Below are 26,551 nucleotides of genomic sequence, written 5' to 3' on the forward strand. Positions count from 1 at the left end.
GAACTCTGGAATTATATTTTATATGATATCTTACTTCCTCCTGGATCAAAATATACTTTCGATTCGCGTGCAATTAATTGACCATTTTTAATTGGGTTTTTCAAATTCCAGTACGCCTACGGACCCACGCTGCAACATTATCGCGGGCCCCCAAGGGGAACATGCAGGACCTTATCTGATAGGATAGGTGGAAACCACTGGGAGTTCATTATACATATTCATTATACTATACACACATAGCCTACTTGTATACATGAATGGCGAATACGATATCGATATTTGGGCTACAGCAATTTCGATTGAAGGTAGCAGCGAGAGATCAAATGTTCTTCAGTTCCGCAGTTTTAGAAGTATGATTTCGACCCTGGATTCTGTCTGCGGGCGCACAGGGCGGTTTCGATAATTTCTGTTTTCGCTGATGATGTCCCGCTCGTTATGCATGTGGGCATCTGGAGAAGTTCCGTACAATTCGCAATTGACGAAATCTTCCAACAACATAATTGCTGTTCAATCCCAATTTGCGAACGCGCCGAATTAAAAACCATCGGAGCATGTCGATGTGATTATCGTCGAAATATCACGCTCACCTTCCCTTCCCACCCTCTATCGATTGCGAATGCGCTATTCTCGTTCATCTCTCTTGTTTTTGCTGAACTTCACCCAACGTTCGTTTCGAATTCCCAAGCGTGAGTACATCTATCAATCCCACGTACGAATAGCCGTACGCTGCGTGCTTGCGTATATAAGTGCGGCATTCGTGATCACTTGAGCATGATGTATTTGTTGTATTGAATGCACCTATTCGATTTAGCCGACAGAGTTAGTGCGATAATTATTTTTGTCTTTATGCGTGTACCAGAGAGCTGAAATATCAGAGTAAAACTATTCGTTTGTGACAGTTTACGATAACGTACGTCAGGGTTGCGTTATTTTCTACGATGAGCAACGCGGTTGCTGGTTGGCTTCCCTTCGCGCAGGCTGCTGCAATAGGTAAGTGCAAATTATTTTTGACGAATACATAGTCCTTGAATTGTGTATTTTTTGTGCCACGGGTACATCGACTTTCAGATAGGGATGTATTATGAAGCTGAGGTTTTTGTTCCTATTATGTTTCCTGCTACAGTCAGCCGTTTCCGTCAGAGATACGTCCGTTTGCTAGAAGTTCACCAGCATGTCCGTCGGCTTGGATTTTCTTACGAATGCTCACTGAGCTAATCAAACAGTTCAAAGTGTAACAGAACTAATAACACATATTCACTTCATTATCAAGTACCTTGTGATTCGAGTATTCAACTCGGAATTGAGTGTTCTAGTACGATGTCATTAAAGTTGCGATGACTGAAAATTCAATGATTTATCGAATTTCGGATAGTTTTAAAATCAACTATTGGTCCTATTGGATGTAGTTTTAAACCAAATTTATTGGTTGCAGCATCATGCACTATATTTGTCCGTCAGTATCACTACAGACGGCTTTATACAGGCCATAAAATATATTTTGCGTGTGCTCCATCTGTGTAGCTGAATGTTTGCAATTTTATAGATTCCAAATTTTGTACATGTGTACTGTACAGTACGCTTATAACACGCTGACTGGTATACGTATGATAAATTGTTATTGCGATCCAGATTTCACCGTTTCATATCCCACTTCGGATACTGCTGTTCAACTTACAATCGTGTTGTTCCATCGACATCGAGAGCAGACAGACCTTTTCTCATGTTCATGAAAATGAAGTTCATTTGCGATCTATGAATAATTTAATATGCTTATAAGACGAGTTTGAGACACTCTTGAGAGACAGATGCCTCAAACGACTAATATTCCAGCGGACGGAAAATTGGTAAATGACCCCTCTTTGCAGAACGGCATCACTATGGCTTCGCTGCAAAGAGTAATGTTTCAATGCAATCTATTGCGGTTACAAAGCACATCGATTTTTTTCTTTAAAGTGCTTATTCAAACGGTATCAGTCACGCTCTCTATTTACGGTAGCATTGCTTTGATCCTAATTTATCAGCCAATCTTACTTTCATGTTTACTTCTATTTTCCATCGTTGCTGCTGTGAACCCCCCAAAACATTCAGTATTATAACCATTACGGTCCTATTTCGAGCCGTTGTAATCAATTACCCGTTCAAACATACGCATGTTTCAATTAAGTGTACACTGTACAGGGATATTTGTTGGATACCAATCAATATACAATACCTTCAAAATTGATTTCGGTATTATGTTAACGAGTGTTACAAAAATGCTGCATGCATGTTGTGGTTGTCAGAACATATCTGCGAATTGGGTACGCCAGTTGTACCCTCCGTTGTGTTGGAGCGGTGTCTTACAAAAAGGGTAGAGGTGGGCCGTGCTATAAGTCGGCAGTTACGGAAAATAAGAAGAATATCGGCCTGGTGTAAATGACCATAGTAGTCGACAAACACCATGAATACCCCCCCAAAAAAAAAACCCTCAGTGGTATGGAAATTCACACCTCATGGCTGAACGATAATATAATACATATTGTGGAATTTCACAAATGTCCTGCTTGGCATTTCATTACTTGTGGTGGCGACGCATAGCGAACAGCCACGTCTTACAGCAACGACATCTCAAATTACATGCGGAACCGATCATATTCACGCCAGTCGCATACCTATTGCCTTTTGGGAATGGTGCCACGCATTAGTGGGATCAGGTCATAAGAGTCGAAGTGCTTGCGACGATGAGATTGAGTCGAATGTATTGGATCGCGTGTCAGCCGATTAAAACTAAATGTCCAATCCGAGCTGGTAAAACAATATTTTTATGTCAGTCGCACCTTTATCCTTAATCCTAATCTCTCATCTTTTGATATGACATCGATGATTTTAAGATATCCCTTTTATTTGTTGATGGTATCGGCGTGATGTGAATATGAGATGAATTACATTTTCATTGAAGCGCAACACATGTATATTGTATAAATGTTTTAGAAAGAGTTATTCGATTTTTTTTTAAACATTACTCCCCAACTTCTATACCTGCATATTGGGCCTATAGTAGCATCTGCAAATCATTACCACGTTTTCCAACAAATGATATTTACAGCAATACATACTTAGTATTGCTGCCTCACTATCTAGTGATTGAACTGCTCATCTGATAGCCCTGTATGTTGTTGTTGATCACCTTGCAATAATCGAATATGTTCTCAGATTTAATTGCCCTATTATATTCGAAATCTAAAATTGAATAAACATTTTTTGACTGATTTTATTAGTATTTTATATACTCATGTATTTTAATATGTATCAAATATGGGTGTTTGTTCTAATGGGTCTGTGAAGTGCCATATTGTGTGTGTAGGCATACGTGTCTTTGATCCTCATTATAGTCTTCTTCAATCTTCACTCCTAGAATTCACCTCATTCAAGCTTGCATTAGCGTAAGTATAGATTTTCAATGCCACTCACTTCAATTGTGATCAATGGGGGACTAGGTGTTTCGTCTCTCACCAAGTTCCACACTCTTGGGAAAAGCACCATCTGCAAGATGGGAATATTTACGCAGCAAGGCAGATGGGCATGGGTGCGCATGAATTTCCATCATTTTGCGTTAATAGCAGGGAATGAAGCATGTAACGATCGATATGTAACATTAGTAGTTATAATCCCACCTCTGCGAGAATTCGTGATGGCGAGAGTGATATTCAATACTGTATGTGGGAAAATGTTTTCGTGGCTGGTAAACAATATAAAGCAGACCACGATTCAGAAAATCATGTGAACAGTACATGCTCTTACTGTGCGTCGGGGTTTACGGCCTGTACGTAAATGCGCATTTGAGTCAATCTTCATAAAAAATTTATGCGACCTCCAAGATTTGCAAATGTATACTGACGTAAAGGTCGACGTGTTGTCGCGGCGTCGTGGACATTCAACATTATGCGATAGAGCTGCATGGTCGGTTTGACACGTATGCGGCCGTTGCAGGCACGCATTTAGCTCGTCGTGACCGCATGACGGTTACGCGGCAAAATTTTGAATTACAAACATTGTGGCGTCATCAACATGTCATACGGTATAACAATGTTTGTATCACTAAAATTGATATGGCTACACAGGAACTGCCGTCGGATAAATGTCAGTGTGTGTAATGTGTATACTACGGATTACTACACCAATTACCTACGCGACACGAAAGTTCATGAAGTACACTTTGTAACCATAGTTGGTGAATCGTTATCTTCTAGCATTGAAGTGAACGATTTACTGCGCATAGGGAGGATGGTGCGTGAGGTGACGTTGTGTAATACTACATTTCCGATATTTCCTCATGGTGTAAATGTGAACAATACTTAGAGAAAGAATCGTTTTATAATACGCAATATTATGACAGATTCATTGCGACGTTCAGATATATGACGACGATGCCACTACAATAACAAGAATATTTTTGGTTTCACCCGGAACTCTGTCACTACTAGGGTTGCATTTAAAACAAATGTTGTTTTAAAACACTTTGCTTAAAACATGTTTTTTTTTAAATTGTATTATCTTGCCATAAGTGTGCAAATGCTGTCCAAAAACATGTGGTATGAGCTGACGGACCATTTGCAAGCGATAGAGTCGACGTATACGATATATAGGGGATGGAACCCTCGAAATCGTCGTCGGTTCAACAGTTATAGCATGTAGATATAGATCATTCGTGCGGAATGAATGTTCTGATGATGATGACCGTCGACCGTAAAATCCTGCATGACCAGTGATTACGCAGTCCTGGTTAAACATATTTTTGGTCCGTTTATGACAGGCCTAATTCGCCAAAGGAGTCATATTTTCCTCACATCGTCCGTTGTCCATGTCAATCCACTGTGGCGTCACAATTAAAAAGTCGTGACGTAATAGCTAAAAAACAATGAAAAACACGTTTTAAACGATGGCCATGATTTTAACCATGTTTGTTTAAAATTTTATTCGTTTTAAATGCAACCACAGCCACTACGCGGGAATGTATATAGGCTTGAGATCCCTCTCGTCTATTCCGATTTCGCAACCAGCACAAGGGGCCACGGTAACCACAATAGTGTGATACTTACAGCAAAATGTCCGATAATCGGTATGAATTTAGACTATGCAAGATTAACCTTGAATGTTGCGTTTAATTCCCTTTTTGCTGTTACCGTCATGTAGAGAGTGATCGGAAGTTTCAATTTAAGGAATTTCGACCAAATTACATATTCTGTAAAATTACGTTATTTCACAAATATGGTCACAGTGTAGAACCTTCCAATTTTCATTTCCATTTGCGCCATCTCTATTTGTCAAGTGAGTTAAGGAAGTTACTCTAAATTCAATTAGGACATTACGTCATATTGAAGCCAAGCTTTACGAAGCCGGCTATAAGAGACATAAGTGTGTTCAATCCATTATCTGATTTTTTATCGGATTTTATCATCAATATTGCACGTACGCGGCTAAACAACTTATTGCTTGACTGTGTAATGTACAATGGTGGTATCTCACACAGGGTGGGTTCCGGTATCTGCAGTGGAGTTGCCGCCTTTTCCGATTGCATCACAAAAAAAGGACGAGGAGCTAATCACGTTAAACCTCAGCGGCGTGCGGTTTCAGACATGGAAGAAGACCTTAGAGAAGTTTCCCGACACGCTCTTGGGAAGTGAAGAGAAGGAATACTTCTACGACGAAGAATCGCACGAATACTTTTTCGACCGGGACGCTGAAATCTTCCGACATATTTTACAATTTTACCGGACGGGGAAGATGCACTTTCCCCGTACCGAATGCATATCGGCCATTGACGACGAATTGTCCTTTTTCGGTATAATCCCAGAAATGATAGGTGATTGCTGCTACGAAGATTACAGGGATCGCAAACGAGAAAACCAGGAGAGACTAATCGATGATAAGCCCGCCGATGGTAACGCGCTAGATGCAGACGGCGCGATCATCAAGCCGCAACTTCCTTGGCGAAAACGCATATGGACTGCCTTCGAAAACCCGCACGCAAGCACCCCGGCTTTAGTCTTCTATTACGTTACTGGATTTTTCATTGCTGTTTCCGTAATCGCCAACATCGTGGAGACCATTCCTTACGGCGTGCCAGCCGGTTCGATGGAATGGGTGGATTTCGGGCATCAATACCAATTGGTGTTTCTTTGCCTGGACACGGCGTGCGTCATGATATTCACGTTTGAATACATTCTCCGTCTGTTTGCCGCGCCGAATCGGTGCAAATTTATGCGCTCAGTCATGAGTATTATTGACGTGGTGGCCATCTTGCCGTACTACATTGGACTGGGCATCACGAACAACGAAGACGTTAGCGGCGCTTTCGTGACGTTACGGGTTTTCAGAGTTTTTAGAATATTCAAATTCTCCAGACATTCGCAGGTATAAAATAAGGCTGGTACAACGAGGAGTTATTTGTTACTATTATGCGATTTGCAATGCTCGTTGACAGGGACTTCGCATTATTGGTTATACTCTGAAAAGCTGCGCTAGCGAACTGGGCTTTTTACTTTTCACGTTATCGATGGCGTTGATCATTTTTGCTACGGTGATGTACTACGTTGAAAAGGGCCAAGAGGAGACCGATTTTAGCAGCATACCGAAGGCGTTTTGGTATACTGTGGTCACAATGACAACTTTAGGGTGAGTATTCCGGGCGCTTTAGCTTTTCTAGCAACAGTGCGAATGCATTTTAATGTCCCCGAAACCGCAACAGGAATGTTTATAATTATCTATATTGCATTTGTATACCGTCACTACACAGAGCAGAGTTGGGATCAAGTCACTACTTTCGAGTCACGAGTCATTTCGAGTCATTGCACATTTTGACTCGAGTCAAGTCAAGTCAATCGGTTTTCGAAGGTGATTCGAGTCAAGTCAAGTCACTCTATTTTTGGAGGCGACTCGAGTCAAGTCAAGTCAAGTCACGAGTCAAGTCAAAATTCAAGTCAAGTTGCCTTTTCGTAGTATGAGGCATGATTACGTCATTACATTTTGCCAGCTGTCTGAAATACAGATTGAGTGGTCATTGATTTTGAACCGATGAACGAATATAGAGTTGAATATACACATAAGAAGGCGCTGTATCGCTCACATATACGCAGCCTCAGTTTATAGTTACCAACCAAAATGGTGAATAGAGAAACGAATTGATAATATGCAATACCGTACCCTTTCGGCCTTTACCCATTTACATATTGATATGATACAATTCGAGCCTGCGCCAATGGTTGCGGAGTATATAAACTATATTCGAATTCAAAATCAATAAAACAAGAAGTTTGGTTAAGGTAGATAATTTACTATTATATTACTTTAATACTAGTTTACGACAACGTAAGCTGTAAGCTTCGATCACTTCGTTTGTGGTAAATTTATTTGTGAGAGAGCAATGGAGGTTCAGTAAAACGCACGATCATTGAATGATTGGTCGCACCAGCCTTTCGCGAACAATCCGAACATATGCAAGATACAGTGATTTTTATCGCAACCGATTAATTGATGACTTGAAATTGACTCGTGAATTTTGCTCCGAGTCACGAGCCAATCCACATTTCTGATACGCCGAGTCAAGTCAAGTAATTATAGCAAAGTGAATCGAGTCAAGTCAAGTCATGCGAAAAAGGTGACTCGAGTCATCCCAACACTGCTACAGAGGCGTTGATATCGGGGTAAATGCCATTATGCTATTCCCAGAGTAAGCGGTATTGCCCCCTGGTGGCTATTTTTGAGAGACGGGGAAAGAAAGGGGTCGATTTGGTGTCGAGACGTACAAACGGAATGATACGGGCGAAACTGTTCGAACTTTCATTAAAGCATATATTTAAATAACTGGTTGTTCTTTGCTCAGTTAAATATTTAATCGATTGATTTTGATAGAAAAGCGGCCTAATGCTTGACCCATTCCATCCCGCCAGAGGTGAATAGGATAAAACCTGGGAAATTTGCTTCAGTGAAGTTAATGAAGTCTCGCAACTTCGCCGCAACACTTCGTTGAAGTGCATCCGAAAACCACTTCACCTGACAATATTGAGAAGCCTATTTGCAAAATTTAGTATTTCACCATAAAAAAACAGTTGACGCAAAAGTAGTAAGTGGCACGAGTAGAACAACCGTACTTGAGGACCGCGGAAAAGTAGAAGTACTTCGTTACTGATGACCTCTAGCTTTTACGGGCGGGCGATGAAGATATGTCGAGCGATGAGTCGAAAAAGTTTGAGAACCGCTGCTTTAGGCCAACATGTAGTGTTCATTTTGGACCAGGGTATTATGGGCCGGATTTTCAAGTCCTGATCCGCAGATCTTACTGACCTTACCTTGATATGCTTTATTGCTATGTCCAGGAACTGAAACGACCGACGCCGAATATATCCCCAGCCATTGATATCACATCCCGATTTGAGCTCGAAATCTAGAAACTGATTTGATATCGTTGTTATTATTCAGATAGTCACTTGGCCCGGTTCTTCAAAGGCTGAGCCAGAAGGCTTGAACCCCAAATTTAGTCTCTGGCTACATTCATCATATCGAACGCTGCGCATACACTGCAAGAAAAAAAACGGTCCAATTCTACTGATATCTCGACCACTATATACACTTCGACGTTCTCAAGAGCGTCTCGCGACAATATTACTCCGGTTCTGACATATTCCCGAAGAGCATTGAGAACCACCAATAAAAAATTAATGATTTAAAATATATAAAAAATACAAATCTGTGTTCACAGATGATAAGTTCTGAATGAGCTTACATTAAGCCTACGAATAACCAGTTATTGATTATTATGATAATAATTATTAGCAGTATTGAATTATTGATTGTGACATAAGATTATTGCTCTTGTTCGTGTTCTCGTAGTTCGCAAATCCTAGTTGCAACCTCCCAAATGTTTGCATTATATCTAATATATTTCTCCTCGATAACAGGACAACGACAATAATTGTACTAATGTACAATTCGGCGTGAGCTGGACTTATAGCATAAAGTCATTCAGATGTGACGTGGCTGTTGCAGCAGCTGGGACTGCTTCCTTGTTCCTATCTTGGTGATCGATTCCATCTATTCTATCATCATGTTTGTTGGCTGACCTGATTAGAAACCTTATACCGTGTGCCGTAAATATGGACTGTGCATAGCGATTTCGCAACGGAATATTCTTAATTGGAGAAATTACCGTCTACGGACTGCGCCGATTGGCGAAGAATATATTTTAACGTCGAGACGTCGCCTAAACTATTAATCTAACATCCACGTCGGCCTCTTGCCGAGAGTTCCGACTGGCACTATTTACTGGTTGAAGGAGTGTGAATTTTTCAATAGCGCCATGTCATTCAATATTTCTAAGAGAATGGGTGAATGAAGGCACACATATCATCTGTCAATTATTATATTAGTAATTAGGATAATTTCGGGTTACCATACGTCCTCCTTTAGGAGGATTTGTCCTCTTTTGAAACTAAATCGAAAATGTCCTGTGATGACACGAAATGGCAATTCGTCCTTTAAAGCTATGAGAGCCCGGCAATTGTACACGAACAACTAAAAATGCCCTGAATGACGCGAAATCGTGATTACTACGGCAGTGACTGAAAAAAGGGTCCACGCCAACCTATCGCAAAATATGGTAACCCTAGCTAGATAATTATACCAACGTACTGTTTCTATGGGGTCCGCGTCAACCTTGCGATCTCAAATGTGGCTATGACAATAATAATATTTGAGAATATCTAATTATACGCAATTTTCAGGTACGGTGATATGGTTCCGACATCCATTCCTGGGATGATATTCGGTGGCATTTGCTCACTGAGTGGAGTTTTGGTAATAGCTCTTCCAGTTCCAGTGATTGTATCAAATTTCAGCAGAATTTACAGCCAAAACCAGAGAGCAGACAAACGGAGAAGTCAGAAGGTATAACTTAAGTGTCTGGTGGTTTAATGCTGCCAACTAATCTGCGAATTCAAATGAGATCGTGGATTTCTCATATCAGTTCCACTCCAATTCCCATTCAGTGATAATCAGGCCTGTTTATTTTTGGATTTCTCCAAAAATAACAAAAATAGCTTAGTTTTGGATGTTTTCAAATTTTATTTTTGGAGAATCTCCAAAAATAAGAAATGAATGTGTTTTTAGCCCTAATACTACTAGAAAACTTTAGCGAAAGTATGTTATTATCATGTATTGATGTCCTCTAACACATCGACATCATCAGTGATCTTGATCTAACTTTCCAATACTTTTCGTCACAAAGTCTTTGGCCTGGAGAATGCCCTCCAAATAAAAATCAGTGAGAGACGTCCGGTTGAGACCCTTCTCCCATTTGATCTTCGAGAAATCGGCCTCGACCGTCGCAGTTGTGGGATACATCGAGCCTATAGCGGTCCAAAGAATTGTCGGATGGCTTCAAACTCTCCAAACTCCTCAACCTTCAAAGCCTTTGCTCCTGACAAGCGCTCGTCAATAATGCGCTTGAAAGAGACGTCAATTTTGCATCGGACAGACATGGATCGGACTTGATCATCGATAATCTGTATCTACCCGGGTGTCCACTTGTTCGACTGCCGACCCCGGTGTTTGTGGATCAATTCACTGGAGCTGCAGATAAAGTAGCCTATATATACATATCACTATTGTTTATGTTATTAGAATCTAGAAGAGCAAGAAGTATTTGTTGTGTCCTCTCACCTAGTGGCCACAAGGTTGCACCACTTGGTATAGACAGGAGAGGTCCCTTTCATTGTAGCAACTTCAATTTTGTTTATGCCGTCGATGAGCCATGCAACTAGGCTCCCGGCTGCCTCGGACGTGGACTGCTTCTCCTCTTTGTCGATGTTCTCGAGAAGGTCGAGGACTGCACACCCCGATCCTCCACGAAGCTGCGTGCCTCAATTGAATTTGACAGCCCAGCGCCCTCTGACCAGAAAACCTTCCTCGCTGTGGGTGTCATTGCCATAGTCCTCAGCTGGGCACCGAGCTCGACGGCGTTCGACCAGGCGATGGAGCTCCTCCCGCAGCTCCACGATCAGAAGACCAAGTCCCTGAAGCTTCGTGACAGTGGTGCTCATCTCTGTGGCCACGCGGTTGAGGACAATCAATTACATCCATCCCTATGGCGAACATGCACAGGCCGGACTCTCCTCGTTCATAACCTTGAGGAGTTTGGTATGGTGTCCAGTCAACAAAGTGGTCAACTTCTTAATTGACAACCAACGGGTGTCAACAAACTAGGGGCACGTACTTTTCATCTCCTGGAGCAAGTTCTGTTGCTGTCTGAGGGAGCCATTCAGTCCCATCATCGTGTGGACGAAGTGACTGTTGTAGAGGTGGCGGTATTCGGCCTGCGCCACAATGTTTAGTGGTGCAGCCCGTACCACACTCGCACGATTTCATACCATGACGGCTCTTCAACCCTTGTCACCACGCCTCTTATCCGTCCAGTTAGTGGAAGTACTTTTGGCGTTTCGGAGACCCCCTCCCTCACACACATGCTGTTTTTGTGAGTTTCCTGGTTGTTTCAAAAGTATTTACACTGCTCTTACTCGTTTATTTCACTAAAAAACTTGAAAAAACATCATCCAAAAAAAGCTTATTTTTGGATGTTTTCAAATCTTATTTTTGGAGAATCTCCAAAAATAAAACCCAATATCCAAAAATAAACAGGCCTGGTGATAATGCTTGCAGTTCAGAGCCTATAACGCCCACCACTATTTGATGAAAATCGATTCTGCAAATCAGTTTCAGCGGTCTACGAATTCGAAACGTTGAACTGTTCAGTTTGCATATCTGCAATCTATATATTGAACCAACATATCCAATTCTGGATATTGCGACCCGGTAGTATTTTCAATAAACCACCGAACACGACCTAAGTATTTAAATATACCTTACAGCCTGTATAGCGAATGTAAATATGATATAAGGTTCTTCGCATATTCGAAGTTGTTTGGGATTGCATTGAGTAGGCCTGTTGCTCGTTCGTAAGGCTGTACGCAACCCCGAGGCAGCAGGCGCCAGTGCTCGTGATGCGAGTAAACGGACTGACGAAGTTATAACTGCAATGTTTGCACAAATGGCATGACAGTTTATTCCTGTAACTGTACCGCCTTTTAGAAGGATAATTCTTGAAAGGCAGTGCATATGTGCGAATAAAATCGGTATTTCTGCTTTGTTATTTTATTCGGTGAACTGAACAGGATACATAAAATGCCTACAGATAAGGCAACGAAACCATTACAATGCTTATCGGAGTTTGATAAGCTATTGTCATGATTTCGCTCCACGAAGATGCAAGTGTCATGCTCTCCACGATGATGATTTATGGTCCCCTGCGTCCAAACTCAGTCGTCTACAATATATATATATATCAATTAGTTTTGTGTTTACTGAGCCTAATCAACGCCTAACACTCATGTCGTTTCCGTTCAGAAAACAAGATTATCAAGAATAAAAGCTGGCAGAAAGTTTCCTAATCAAATGAACGTGAATGGAGAAAGCAAATACATAAGCTGTCAAGAGGTAATTATTGAAGTACTTTCATGATAGTCATAAAGTGATTAAGCCTACCTGATGCAGTAATCGCCGAAATTTACCAAGGAGGTGACTTGAGGTATAGTCTAGCTTTGTAGCGATGGACGTTTGAATAAAATTCCTTGTCTCCAGCAGCTGGCTGTATGCGAGTAAGGCTGAATAAAATCGTGTACCTAACTGATTCAATTTCGAGCCGAGTATTCTAGTATCACTAATTATGACGTCGTAACCACTGCGAAAGTTCAAATATGTTTCTGTTTGCCGCCGCACGCACGTTGCCAGACACACGCCACCAAAATTTGTAATGTACCTCCTAACGATGTTCATTCCATTGCGCTTTCCGGGAATATTCGTAGGCTTGTGCTAAATATTTTGGGTGCTACGATTTGATCAATCAGGTTTTAATGATCCGATGGTGAGATGAAAGTTGTTCATGTTTAATAACAAAAAAAATAGGTATCACTTGTTTGTATTTTGCACCACACGGGAAGAAAGCATGACAAGACCGTGTAAATTACTCAAAGTAAGTTACTCGAAAAAGACAACTGTTAGTAACCTACTAAAATCATTAAAATTGTTAGTCGACACGGATTCGAGTCCTCGAACCGTTGCGGTATAGACCCTATGCGACTTGCGTTCCCTCTTCAGAGCTTCTGCATTATTAACGGTTCGCTTGGTCCGTGTTTTCCATGTCATCGAACGCGATTTCGTTGCGAGATTATGAATATAGAATATAATCGATACGGGCCGCAATAAATTTTTAGGCCTACTCTAGCTGAATACAGGAATAGCACTGTACGCCCATTAACTGCGATGTCCTAATCCTGTTATATGATACATATTGACAGGGCAAACCTGAAAACGACAATGAGTTTACAAACGATCACTGCCACTTGTTGAGTTGTTTGGAAACAGCAACGATGACTGTAAGTAACACTATTTCCGAGTTAGCTGAGGCTCAATTTGGATATTTTAGATACTTGGGCTTTAGATGCTCTGTATACTTTATACGCATATTCACTGGAATGTGACTGCTTTCATTCAATCAGCAAGTGAAGTCATAATGACAATTTGGAGGGGACAGTCGTGAAGTGTGCCGCCCCTCACTGGCTACACCATTGACCTCGTCCTAGATCAGTGGTTCTCAACCTTTTTGTCTTCGCGGACCCCTTTCGGACCGTCACGGACCCCCGCGTACCCCTACGAACTTTCAATTCAAATTTAGCTCAATTATCGTGCAATCGTCTTCTGCCTCGTGCAAATGATAACTAGGCTTAGTGATAAACAGCAACAAAATGACTTTTCTTGAAAATAACATCATACTATTCATGTAGAAATTGGGCTGGCTTCTATCACTTCAAAGCAAATACAGCAACTGCATTTCGTGAAATACATGGCCGTGTCTTGAAAATCCGCTCCTTCGATTTGATATGAACGAGTGCCGAGAATCCATTTCCACAAATGTAGGTGAGGTGGTGGCGAATGAAATAATAACGCGTAACTCTTCCGATGACACATTTGGATATGATCGCAACAAATATGGCACCAAAGTTGACAAAATAATTTATTTAATGAACATATAACGTAAAGCCTGGTAGCAGCTTATTTTGAAGTTATTATAAAAAAATGTTTATTATGTATATCACGGGAGAAAATGGATTTTGTCAACATTACGAAGTCACCGTGATTGACCTTACTCATCCAACTCTTTTTCCCACAATCCCCAACAAACATCTCTAAATGGAAAAGTGTTTCTATCAATAGGCTATTGACAATATAGGAATTAAAATGAGTCTGCATAGTGGAATATTTCATCTGATATGATCTTTCTGTTGATGTGAGCTCTGAAGTTTTACTAGTTGTGAAGCGAAACTGCCTAGTGATTCTCCGAGTTAGAAAATACAAAGGTTATCAACTATTTTGAGGCTTCGCGGACCCCCTGAAAATGCTTCGGGAACCCCAGGGGTCCGCGGACCCCCGGTCGAGAACCACTGTTGTAGATATATGAGGAAGAATTCAGATATGTGACTCGATGAAAAACGGTTTTCGAAGCCATTTATCGTATAGTCGCATTCCCGAACTCCGCGTCAGTTGGAATATGTCAGGGATGGCGGATCGGCAACCTTTCGTATGCAACGTGCCAAAATATATCAACGTTGAAATATTACCTACTGACGTGTCGATCATTTTTAGTTTTGTCGTAGATTTCGTTTCAATCAAGGAATCCCGCCAGTCGCTTATCTTACTGGCAGCTCACCGGTTACGCCAGTGGAGTCTCAATATGCGAGTTGCGAAGGGTATAAATTTTGGTCGCTACCGCACTGGAGTTATCGTGAAATGTAGGCCTACGTAATATTTGCTTCAATTTATTCCAAAAAAGTTATCAACGGTAAGATCGATCATCTGTGATGGCATTGGTGGTTTTTATTCCACTTTGTTCCGTACCATACCCAATAAGCGACACGCGCACCAAATTTGTTTCGGCTATATGGCTTGATCATGCAATATGTGCCAATCCCTGTATCATACAAGTCGATTTGGTATAACGTTAAGGTTGGTCTGACACTTGGGATCTAAAGATCATTTTGGCAGCGCACTTCACGGATTCGCATTTGCCCGAAACGCTATATGCCCTGGTGTCTCCTAACGTGGAAATGCATAACGCTGAAATGTCGGTTCCTATAGTCGCGCACCCACAGGGTGTACAGTGTGTTGTGTGTGACCTTTCGAGGAAAGCGTAGACGAATTTGCTTGATAGAGCTTTCTAGGTTTTTATTAACTGAAATTCGGCTACAATCTAAACGAAACTAAGACATGCACTTCCAAGCATACATACGTAAGCAACTGAGGTGCAAACAGAATGAACAGAGCGAAGTAAACTAATTACAGTAATCAGTAATCAACCAAGTGTCTCGAACAATCACCACACAGTGCACACCCCTAAACTAAAGCATCCCAACGGCCTCGTGCGAAATTAGTTTTCTTATAATACGGTTGCTTTCATCTCTGTATATTATGCATATTTTTCCTTTTATCTCTCTATACATGGGGAAGACTACCCACATTAAAGCCTAGAATTCCTGTTCCAATAAATCGCGCGGAGGAATAAATCTTCAAAAGAAAATCCGCCCCAAAACACTATACTTCATGTTGATTTAGGAAACAATTTTGGGTCCCCTTCGAGCTTTTTCCGCCATCAAGCATTTCCTTTTTTTGCGACAAACATGTTTGTAAAGAGTTTTGTGCGTAAAATCATTTAGCGTGCCATGAAAAGTCATCTTGCGTGCCACTATACACGACATTCATCCATTCATTAACCCACTTAATTCTATACAATCATTAATCCTGCTTATGCATTGGCACAGGACGAAAAGTCGGTTACGAAATCAACACCAGGCACGGAATTTACTCATTCCAAGATTGATGTCACTCCTCTCATCAACACATCGATAGTCACTCGTCGCCAGATGTCACAAAATTCCGCTACCGAACTAGAAAGTATCTCTGAACAGATAGGTCAGAATCGCGGCGTCGGTCGTCGTCACTCCACCAACGATTGGCGCGTGCCGGAGCTGCCAAGTTACGACAGGCAGTTGAGTGTGGAGCGGTCCGCTCACGACAACACTCCTTCCCAAAGTTCTTCACGAGTTAGCGATGAATCTGAAGTTCCCGAGTATGATCGTGAGTTAGATGCCGGACACCGACACCGGTAAGTTGATGAATACGGCTTTGGTGGTGCATGGTTTTCCACCACTAATTTTTACACCGATCTTTCACTGAATATTACATTTCCAAAATTAGGTAACAGTTTTATATAAGCAGATGTATGGAATATAACACGTACCCCTCTATTTTGATTCATTTGGGCTATAAAATCACGATTTACGTTGCCAAAAGTGCATGGGACCTGTGGGTGTAGCAAATTCTATACTTGGTGGTTGCGACATTTCTCTCAATTGCATTATTGAAATATGATCGTCATGTTGATATTACCAATACAAACCACATCATTATCAATTCTTATATAGGCTTTGAAAGTCTCTGAAGATGTATCGCAAGTTGATCAACATGAAGAATCATCTGAAACTATGTGTAGGGAAAACATGATTTGATGAACTTAGAAGTAAAGTTGGAATGCCTATCAAGTATGATCAATTTTCATCGTGTGATCTCACATCGACCTCAGGATATTTTATGTGATTATGCAATCGCGATATTCGGTTCTGAATTGTCCATGCTGGTCTGAAAATCGTAGCTGCTTGTGTTGCTCGTTTTCATTGCTACGGAATTCAATGATCGGATGGTTGGTAATGATTGCTGAAAGCAACTGGAAGCACGCAGGGTATAGCGCGAACAGATTGGAAGCTGTACCACGTGCGTTAGCAATCTTCATTTTGTGTCGCATCGGACTAAATTCTACAAGTCATCGATCAGCAAAAGTATATTATATAGGAATTCCCGCTTCGTAAAAGTGATGCCCGTATCGTCGTTACAGAATGGAGTCTGTTGATAAGTTTTACTTGGAGTTTAAGGACTGTAATGCCATCAAATGCAGATGGCCTATTATAGTTTGGGGTCAGTTTTTTGACCTCTTTAGAAGGTTTGAGAATGTAATGATTCGCGGATTTGAAATCGCGATTATCAATGATAAAATTTCATTAAGCTGTATTTCATGTGCATGTCTGTTTATTGTTTATCTACATAGAGAGAGGTATATAATATATATTCTACTCAACCTTGTTTCGTGGCTACCCTATCGGGCAGCAATCGAATCTATACTGTATTGTTTGAACCCATAGAAGTTTCTGCGTGATAAGAGCTACTTAATAAATGTCTCTATCACGATTCCGTGACATCATTAGTTCAACCTGTGTCTGTGTACTTTATACTGCGACAATGCGAGTACTAGGCGGTTCATGGAGATAACCAATTGGGCATAATCAATGGAGTCCTACTGACCTTCGGGCCATTATAACCGTCACCATAGTGACTTATAGCCAGACTTCAACTTCAATGTTCGAGAAAGGCTTCCGGGTGAGGGTAAATTTTTGTGATGACGTCACAATTAGCGATATTTAACGCATTTACGGAATATGCCTTGATAGTTTCGAACAGTCCAAAATATATGTAACAAACATTCTTCGTACAAATGTCTCCAACACAATTCATAAATACATTCCATCTAAGAAATAACAAAACGGTAAAGATCAAAATGCTTTAATCGGCAGCCTTCCTCTTCGCCCGGCGTCGCTTCGCTCGCAACGATTTTGGAGATTCCCAATTTCACATTCATGCGATTTCACGAAAGAGACCACCATAGCTCTGCCAACAACAATGTTAGTTAAAAAATTAAGCACAAGCGTGGAGTGCAGGGGGAAGGGGTATTTAGTTATTTACCCATAATTTTTGGGACTTTCACGTCGTGCCATCACAATCAAATCACTGGATTGATCACTGAATCATTCTTTTTCTGAATATGTAGCGTGTCAAATGAGTTACTGATCTTTCTAATTGAGTAGCCCTGTGTTTCCTTTTCTGGACAAGAAGGGGATAAAACGCACAGTTCTTGTGATGAACCACAAAAGCATCCTAATAAGTAAAACTATGCAGATATGGAAGACTTCTGTTCGGAAACTGTTTAGGGTAACACTGCACTTGAATGCAATGTGCAGTACACAAAACACACCCAACAACATTCAAGCAAATGCAACCTACCTTCCATCGATATGCTATCGTCAGAAAAGGGATCGCTTTTCTCGTCGTAGGAACTCTCTTCGGCCTTCGCTTCTGCCATATCGATTTCATTCGGCGACTGCGCACAAGGAGTAATCTAACAAACACGGACATCAGAGATGAATACGCATCCCTTGTGGGCTAGTGGTTTCGGTTAAATCTCGTCTAAAAGCCAACAGAAGGAATATTGAAATACCTCAAAACTGTCGTTACAGTCGATCGTCGAAGAATCACTGGGGTCACTCTCAACTCCCGAAGCGTACCTGTGGAGACGTGAATTTTTTATTGTGCTTTAGGTAATCGCAAACGACAAAATGTAAGTGTCCGTCCAGAGGTGGTCAAAGTAGTCATCGCTGGCACTCAAATAGAAGTAACGTCGCAAATTTCAAAGTCTCAAGTACAAGTAGAATTAACGATTTCGCAGTAAGCGGGCCCACTTTTAAACTGTGAAGTAGAAGTTATCTAAAATCATAACCACTGGAGTATAAAAGGTTCCAGCACTACGAAAAAAATAGAAGTACTTCGTAACTGATCATCTCAGTTCGCCCAACGAAGTGAATCCGAAAATTGTTTATCGAGATAGTGTAAGCGAGATAGTGTAATGGTTATGCGTCCGGCTTCTCGAGCGGTAGGTCGTAGGTTCGATCCCCGGTCGGGTCATACCAAAGACTCGACAAATGGTATCCGCAGCTATCCTGCTAGGCGCTCAGCAATCACGGATAGCATGGAGGAGAAAAAAAAAAGGGGGCGCAGAATAGATGACCTCATGGGGCCGTATCGCAACTCCGTCGCCAAAGCATCTCGATGGTGCAGGCGAGAAAGAATATCATATCTCTCTCTCTCTCAATAGCGGCCGGGAAAAAGCCTTTGTAAGCTGGCCTCGCTTTTAGAATTGAGATATCGATAGCTTACCCGCTGCTCACGGACATGGGATAGCAACTCTTGCACGGTATCGGAGATCTGCCAGGGCCTCTAGGAAAAGGTTCTCTTTCTGCGTGGGATTTTATGTGACTCCTCACGGCACCCCCGTGGCTTTCCGATCTTTCCCGCTTCCAAACGAAGTGACGGGGTCGCACTTCGATGATCTTCAACACAACGGCATAATTTTTCAAAATGGCCATAAACCGCCCCGGAATTGTATATCTGTTATCTCACCTCTTGACAACATTTGCAGCTGACGGCGGCGCGGTAGTTCATCCGCCTCCATAACACGTCTCTGTCGGTGAGAAATTTCGGAAACTTGTCTCTCCATTTCCTTCCCAGCACCCAAGGAAATATCTCGTAACGGAAATTTTCGTCGTCTTCCTCCATGTCATTCGCCAGATATCTGTTATTGCGATCGAGGCCGTCAATGTCGTATTCGCGAAACTGCACGAAGGACTGATGAGACTTACAATGCCAGGAAGAAGTTGTACACCGTGTATTCGTCGAGCGACAGATGGGCGCGTTTGAAATAAGCGAAAGTCATGGCTATAAGGTACTTATCGGAAATTCGCTGGCAGATGTCGTGGGCGAGAAAGTCTTGGACGACGGGCTCGTCTGGAAAGCATGTTATGATCGTACTGATTGCAGTCTTGATGGCTTATTGTGATGCGACGGGAGGTAGTAATTGGAATGCGCGTGAATATAATGTAAAAAAGCTTGTAAAAAATTTTGTATTACCGAATCCTCTTCGTCATCCGAGTTTGTCTTACAAAAGCCTAGAAGTGGGCCGTGCTACACCTACAAGTCGGTATTACGGAATCACAATTAAAGAATATCGGCATATTGTAGATGTAGATGACTATTGCAATCGAAAAGCACCATGAAAATACCACAAGCAACAACAACTTACCGAAAATTTTAAAAAAGTTTGTGACTTCAGCACACTTTATAACGAGGCACGCCGACGGAATTGATGTTTTAGCTTTTTTGGACTGTTGCTGATCAACACATGCCGATTCCTCTTCTAGCCACTTCTCAGTTCTGTGCAATATATTATGTATTGGTCGTACAAGAAAGGCGTACCAACTGTAATTGAACTAATACACAGTTCGCTGGTATAGAGAAGATGGGACGAATTATTTTATATTAGATCGTTAAATATCACGCTGACGAAGTCACACGGGCTTGGCCGTTCCGATTTGGCAGCGTGTGAATAAAAATCAGAAATTTATTGGAGGGAGACTAATACATGAATATATTTATCCCGCTGACTGGACCGCCTATAACACTAAAAAAATTTATATGGATCTCCGTCACTATTATACGTACACGATCATTATATTGTTCTAATATATTCCATACGCCGTTGGAAGTTGAGGAGTCTGAGCTATAAATATCAGTGATTTATGTCATAATAATCGCAAATATATTTGCATGCTACTTATCTGTCGATGAAATTCAAAATGTAGACAAAATACAGTCACCGTGGCTTCGAAAACTGGGGGAAGTAGTTATATATATAGTAGTCTTCCTAAATGAAACCATCAGCGCAAGGATATACAACTCGACAACAACTGGACCAGGGTAGCGTTTATTGAAAATTATCATAGGTACCGGTACATTATCGCCTTGCTGTGCCACAATTACCTGAATCTTTTCTGTCGCCGCGCCATTCGCTTCATTATGAATTGTAATTGAAGAAATCGGAATTACTCTTTCCGAAGGCTTCGAATATTCTGAGACAATGGAAGGTAATGGTCAATTGGTTTGGCGAGGGTGAACCTGCCTATGTCAGTGTCAGTTCATGATGGCGATGCATCGGAATAACGCGTCCTTTGTTACGTCAAAGTTACCAGTTGGGATTTGTCACGGTTGATTGATGCTACAGTTGAAAGGCCCAGTGTCTGTTTATTTGCTGCTGGCAGAGTGGCGGCTGGATCTTGGCTTTACATAATTAGTTTTACGATATCACCCGAGAGATTAACGAATTCTCGCAAATTCAAAAGCCTTCCTACCCCTGCGCTACAGACAAGTGCAATTTTGAGTGAACAAGTCCGTCCGAACCCCTGCGTCCTGCACTAATAAACTTCGGTGATGAAACTTGGCGTCACTGTCATGCATTCGGTTCATTTGTGCTCGTCTGAGGTCTGACTACAACAGAACTTTCACCGTGGTCGGTTGAGCGTTGGTGGACTCCGAATTTAGTGATTCTTGTATATTGTATATCAGGATAACGCTTAAAAGAAATATAGGCTATACTGCAGGCCTGGGCAAAGTGCGGCCAGCGAAGCTATTCTGTGCGGCCCGCGAAAGGTTTCTTGGAATTCAAAACATAAAACTTGCTTTTTGAATGACTAAAACCATAGGTTATATCAACTGAACATGAAATTCGTTTACTTTGAAGCCTGTTCATTAATACGCCACGATTACGCTGCCTACGAAGTTACGAACCTCGCATGCGTAATCCAGTTTCAAAATAAAGGCAATGTAGCAAAATATGAGTAGAAATTAAAGTCACAAGAAATCACATTTTCCATGTGGTTTAGTTCAAACCTTCTTTGTTGCCATTGTCACATTACGCATTATACGGTGTGTGCTTCAAATTGTTACGTGATACGTTTCCAAATCCCTAATTCGTAATTCAATTCAATTAGTGCTGGCGATTACTATATGACTCATCATATCGATCACCCATGAAGGAGTAACGGGCAAGCCAAAAAAAAAGAAAGCCGAAAACTGAAATTCAACTAAGGTTGAGACTTCAGAGCTCTAAATATTATATACTGGAGTCAGGGGTAAACCCGTACTTTTAGTTTTTGCCGAGCATGTCGCCGAGATTGAGGATTTTAACTAAAGTCGGTCTTATGACAAAAACACAAAACACTCGGTCAAGGAAGGGCGAAGTCCAGAAAAACTGCAAGTTTCGCTCAACAGTAAGGCTATTTAGGCTGCACACTGTTCGAAAAGCAGCGACCAAGAAAATAAGCTTTGTACTATTGCATATACATATCGGTGCAGTGGTTCTCCAACTGGGGGTGGGGGGTGGGGGGTGGGCGTGAAAGCATCAGAAGGGGAGAAGGGAGAGCGAAGCCGAAGTCTATTGAAAATTGTTTTTTCGCTCTCTGCGATTTACCTCTATCATATAGTTATTGCTCTGTGTATTGTCCGACTTTTATATTTCAGAATGCTCTCATCAACATCCATAACCGTCCATCCCATCAATCTATCCGTTCGCATTGATAGCATTCTGGATGCACTTTTTAATATTTTTTGATAGCAGGATAACGGGGCGCGAAATTTTGCACTGTCATAAAGGGAGGCGTGCCAGAGAAAGTTTGAGAACCACTGTTTTAGAGTCTTAATATAAGAACGTGGATAGGGGTTTGCAGAGAGTTAAAAATGTGTCATGTTTAACCTGGTTTCGAATCATGACGGAAAATTGATATTTTTTTAATTAACCGGTAATTTCTCATTACCTAACATCAACACATTCGAAGAGCAGCATTTATTAACAATGTAATTTAGAAATAAAATTAAAATACGCAGGGGAATATAGCTAAAAATTTTCACTCGGACCGCCAACGTATTTTCTACTTCTCATTTGGCCCGCGGAGGAAAATAATTGCCCACCCCTGGGCTATCGCATCCACGGTAATGTTCCCAGTGTTCTTCTTAAGTATACGTATATGACCTTCCGTGACATGCCAAGGTTATTCAAGACAGTAGAAAACCACGTTTCGAAAAAATACACGGAAGAATAGACTGCTTTGGGTTTATATAATTTTCACCAGGATATATAAATATCCCTTAATACCATACTTGCATTCTTCGCTGATCTCATAACGTATTCGGAGATTTGGTGAAACTGGGAGATAGTAACAACGGACGGACAATCCCTTTAACCGTCTTAATGTCAGATCTAACGACTAACCAAAAACGTCAAATTAGTAGTTCTGAACCTGTAATATGACATCGAACTGCACAAGCTCAGTCCAAGCATTCATCGAGCCCTTCGTGCTTGTTAAAATCAGCATCGTAACTGCCGCACCCAAAACCCCCAATTGGGGGGGGGGCAAGCTCGAAGGGGGCCCAAAATTATTTCGTGAATTAGCATAAATGATAGAGTATTTTTTGAAAATTTATGCAAACTTTTCAAAATTTTTTCGCGCTGCGCACGAATTCAAGTAGCGACTTTTCTATATTATTGGGTATTGGGCCATTACCGCGCCACGACCCACCAAGACATACAATCAAGTTTTAGGCCATATAACATGCGACTCCAAGAAGTGTGCCAGAACGATCGGCAGCGATAAAAGCTTGGCCGAAAAGGTCTATGCCCTTATGCAGACCGAAGACTTCGTTATATAGGCTATACAAAATACACATAGGCTTAATTGTCCATAGGTGCCTGAATGACTGACGCCGAATGTTCCTGTCTTTGCAATCTGAACCTCACAAGACAAATACCATCCCGCTGGAAAAAATTTTATGTCAGTGAAGAAATACCAATTTGAAATCGTGTGCGTCTCTTAGTTTAGAAGCCTACGTTTGGGCGATTCTATATTTTTTGATATAGCAGACTGGAAGTCACGAAATAACATCATGTAACGAAGTCATATCAACGGGTCCGCCCGCCCGAAGATGTTTAATCAATATTTACGGGCCCTCCCGTTTTCAAGACACTTCACTCAGCTCTGCCGGTAAATCTAATTACGTGACTTGAGAGGACAATAAATTGATAGCATAATATATATACAATCGCCGATCTGATTGACCGATTTTATCATAAATTATCGAAAATTTTCGCGCTGGCTCACAATACAGTACAGATAATTTCGTGACAAACGAGAACGACGTGATGGGGGCCTGACGAGGTGCTGTTTCGTTCCTGCCAACGGGTATACGCCCGAAAATGTTTAATTATTATTGAGTGGTCCTACCTTTTCAAACACACCTCACTCAGCTCTACCGGCAAATCTGATTACGTCAGCAGAGAGAAGATAAAAATTGATAACAAATATGCAATTCCCGATCATACTGACCGATGAAATCATGAATTCTAGAAATTTTCCGCGCATTGCGCGCTTATGCCACAAAAGCTGATTCACTAAATAAACTCCCAATGAGTATGATGAATAGTGGTAAACAGTGTATCGCCGGAGGGGGGGTCTGGGGGGCGAAGCCCTCCAGAAGTTCGGTCTATAACTCTATGGGGGGCCCAAGACAAAAGTTTTTTTGGGGGGGCCTGACGAAGTGCTGTTACGGCCCTGGTTAAAATATAACTTGAGTTTTCATTAATGTCAAAGATGACCATGACAAATGACCAGTGACCACCCATGCTATTAATTTATTAAAACCGATCTTAATTGAGCGCGAAAATGTTCCGAAATGTTAATTCAAATCTGTTGATAGTCCCACGAAATCGCCACCAGTGATGAAAATTCACACTGGCAACCTCCGGGCGCTAAAACAATGCAGTATTAACGGTGAGTATCGATTCTTCGGTAACAATAGGACTTCCAGCTTATTCGACCAGCTATAGGCTACTTAACAACAATCCTGTTCCTTTTCTTCGTTATAATGATGGATTAGGGTTACCATGCGTCCTCCTTTTTCAGGTTTTTGAAAATGTCCTCCGAGGACCCCTAAATGTCCTCTTGTTTGGCAATTCGTCCTCCTTTACAGCTTTTAGAGCTAAGATGATGGACAGACTCGAGTGAAAATGGGCATAAATGACGCTAAACAGGAAATTCGAATTCGTTGTTCGAACGTAAGCGACGATCTTTAGTTTAGTCAACCAAAGAAAAACTGTATTTCGAGAGTTGCGCCGGAAAGTCCTACTCTCCCGATTCCAAAATATGGTGATAACCCTATGATTGATCACATAGGCGCCGAGTTACGGGGTGGCGGGGTGGCGCAGCCATTCTATGAAGCATTTATCGGGTGGCGGCCACCCCATACAATAAGATTAAACGCCCGCCGTCTGCGATTTCAAATTATCAGCGCTGTCAATTATCGAGTCCGTGACAGCGCGTAAATGCCAACTATTTACCATTAACCGATACGCACGCGAATAATTGAATATGCAGCTTCGTTGGCGACGACGAACTAGTGCCTAGAACGCCCCAACAAATTTTGATCCGTGATTAGTAATCAGTAGGGATGGTGTGAACGTGAGGTTCACGTTCGCGTTCTGTGTGTGAACCTCTACATTTTCGAGGTTCACGTTCACAACAGAACCTTGGTAGGTTCTGCACTGTGAACCTTTTTCATATATTCCCATTTTGACTTCATTATAACATCTTTGGTTCAAATTTATTGCATTTCAACTGCGGGCCACTCTATGCACACTGCACAGCGCTGGCAGCATAAAAAATCAACAATGAACGAGCATGCACCTTGGCAATCTCAAAAATTTTACTTGCTTTGTTACAAAATTTTGCTCGAAATATCTAGCTTTCCGTTCGTGATTACAAACGGAAAGCTAGATATGACTCTCTGCTGTGAGCTTGACCCGCAATCCCACAACATCACGAGCGAAATACACTACATGTAGTCAGCGAATGATGATTATTCAACCAATCAATCAGATTGATATTGTTCTCTGATGTAAAAAATCAAGCAGGCGTACGGGGTCAATCTTTACTTAATATGTTAATTAATGTATCATTGAAACCAAATCCGTGCGATTGTGGTGTAGGCTACTGCTGTATAACTTGTTAATGGGGCAATATCGGGGGCAAGTATAGACACCTGTTGTACACTCTGCTCAATATCAATGTAACAATACTCAGACGACGACGACATTGCACGGTCTGGCCTAGACCGTTAGGGCGTAAGCTTATATTCCCTGGCTAGTCCTCGTCGAAATTGTCGGCAAAGCGACGAAGATATTGAATTTATGGGATTATTATATCATTTGATTGCCTCAGTTTAAACATTTGGCGACATTTAAAACGCCAATATGTACTTCAGCATTGTGGCATTATGTGGCACGAGTCGTCGCTAGGTATCTTGTACAATTGTACAAATGTACATTAATATAGGCTAATACTCCGTTGAAAGATAGGCTTGGAATTAGCAATATGACGTCACGTGACGTCATGAGGTTTACGTTCGCGTTCACACAGAAAATTTCAAAAAGGTTCGCGTTCACACGAACCTGAACCTTTTAGAGCAGTGGTTCTCAACCGCCGGTCCGCGGACCAGTGCCGGTCCGCGACGACATTCCTGCCGGTCCGCCAGGCATATTAGAATTTTATACTTTAATTTCAAGATGCAATGTTGAAGGCTTGTTCATTGATAAAATAAATAAAACATCAAATTTTAAACTGATACATGACTTCGTGAGGTAACA

At 41.5% G+C, this 26,551-nt stretch overlaps 3 protein-coding genes across 4 annotated transcripts in view; 1 reads left to right on the plus strand and 2 right to left on the minus strand.

Moving 5' to 3' along the window:
* Positions 1 to 26,551, minus strand: part of LOC145455998 (ephrin type-A receptor 4-like) — a 200,124-nt gene that overhangs the window by 137,089 nt on the left and 36,484 nt on the right. The gene's annotated exons all lie outside the window — the stretch shown is intronic.
* LOC145455280 (potassium voltage-gated channel protein Shal-like) lies at positions 657 to 17,404 on the plus strand. The gene is made up of 8 exons (XM_080333229.1): positions 657 to 990; positions 5,510 to 6,393; positions 6,464 to 6,654; positions 9,759 to 9,921; positions 12,436 to 12,525; positions 13,386 to 13,463; positions 15,903 to 16,246; positions 16,566 to 17,404. The coding sequence occupies exons 1-8, from the start codon at positions 939 to 941 to the stop codon at positions 16,570 to 16,572; spliced, it is 1,809 nt and encodes a 602-aa protein (XP_080189355.1). The 5' UTR covers positions 657 to 938; the 3' UTR covers positions 16,573 to 17,404.
* Positions 17,660 to 21,012, minus strand: LOC145455281 (speedy protein A-like). The gene is made up of 8 exons (XM_080333230.1): positions 20,842 to 21,012; positions 20,105 to 20,235; positions 19,665 to 19,809; positions 19,426 to 19,597; positions 19,183 to 19,355; positions 18,467 to 18,533; positions 18,253 to 18,367; positions 17,660 to 17,859 (listed from the first exon to the last, which is right to left on the minus strand). Exons 1-8 carry the CDS (start codon positions 20,874 to 20,876, stop codon positions 17,837 to 17,839), a joined length of 861 nt encoding a protein of 286 aa, XP_080189356.1. The 5' UTR covers positions 20,877 to 21,012; the 3' UTR covers positions 17,660 to 17,836.

The sequence above is a fragment of the Botryllus schlosseri genome, chromosome 14 (assembly GCF_051294905.1).
Source record: "Botryllus schlosseri isolate E-star chromosome 14, Bs_hap1, whole genome shotgun sequence".
Taxonomy (NCBI): domain Eukaryota; kingdom Metazoa; phylum Chordata; class Ascidiacea; order Stolidobranchia; family Styelidae; genus Botryllus; species Botryllus schlosseri.

Bases quoted from the DNA above. Each gene is read 5' to 3' on its own strand.
- LOC145455281 (XM_080333230.1), bottom strand. From the start codon at position 20,876: ATGAAGCGAATGGCGCGGCGACAGAAAAGATTCAG. The intron at 19,356-19,425 runs GTGAGATAACAG...GTTGTGTTGAAG, and splicing joins GCTGCAAATGTTGTCAAGAG to ATCATCGAAGTGCGACCCCG. The intron at 17,860-18,252 runs GTAGGTTGCATT...TGTTGTTGGCAG, and splicing joins CGATAGCATATCGATGGAAG to AGCTATGGTGGTCTCTTTCG.
- LOC145455280 (XM_080333229.1), top strand. From the start codon at position 939: ATGAGCAACGCGGTTGCTGGTTGGCTTCCCTTCGCGCAGGCTGCTGCA. The intron at 6,655-9,758 runs GTGAGTATTCCG...CGCAATTTTCAG, and splicing joins GTCACAATGACAACTTTAGG to GTACGGTGATATGGTTCCGA. The intron at 12,526-13,385 runs GTAATTATTGAA...ACATATTGACAG, and splicing joins AATACATAAGCTGTCAAGAG to GGCAAACCTGAAAACGACAA.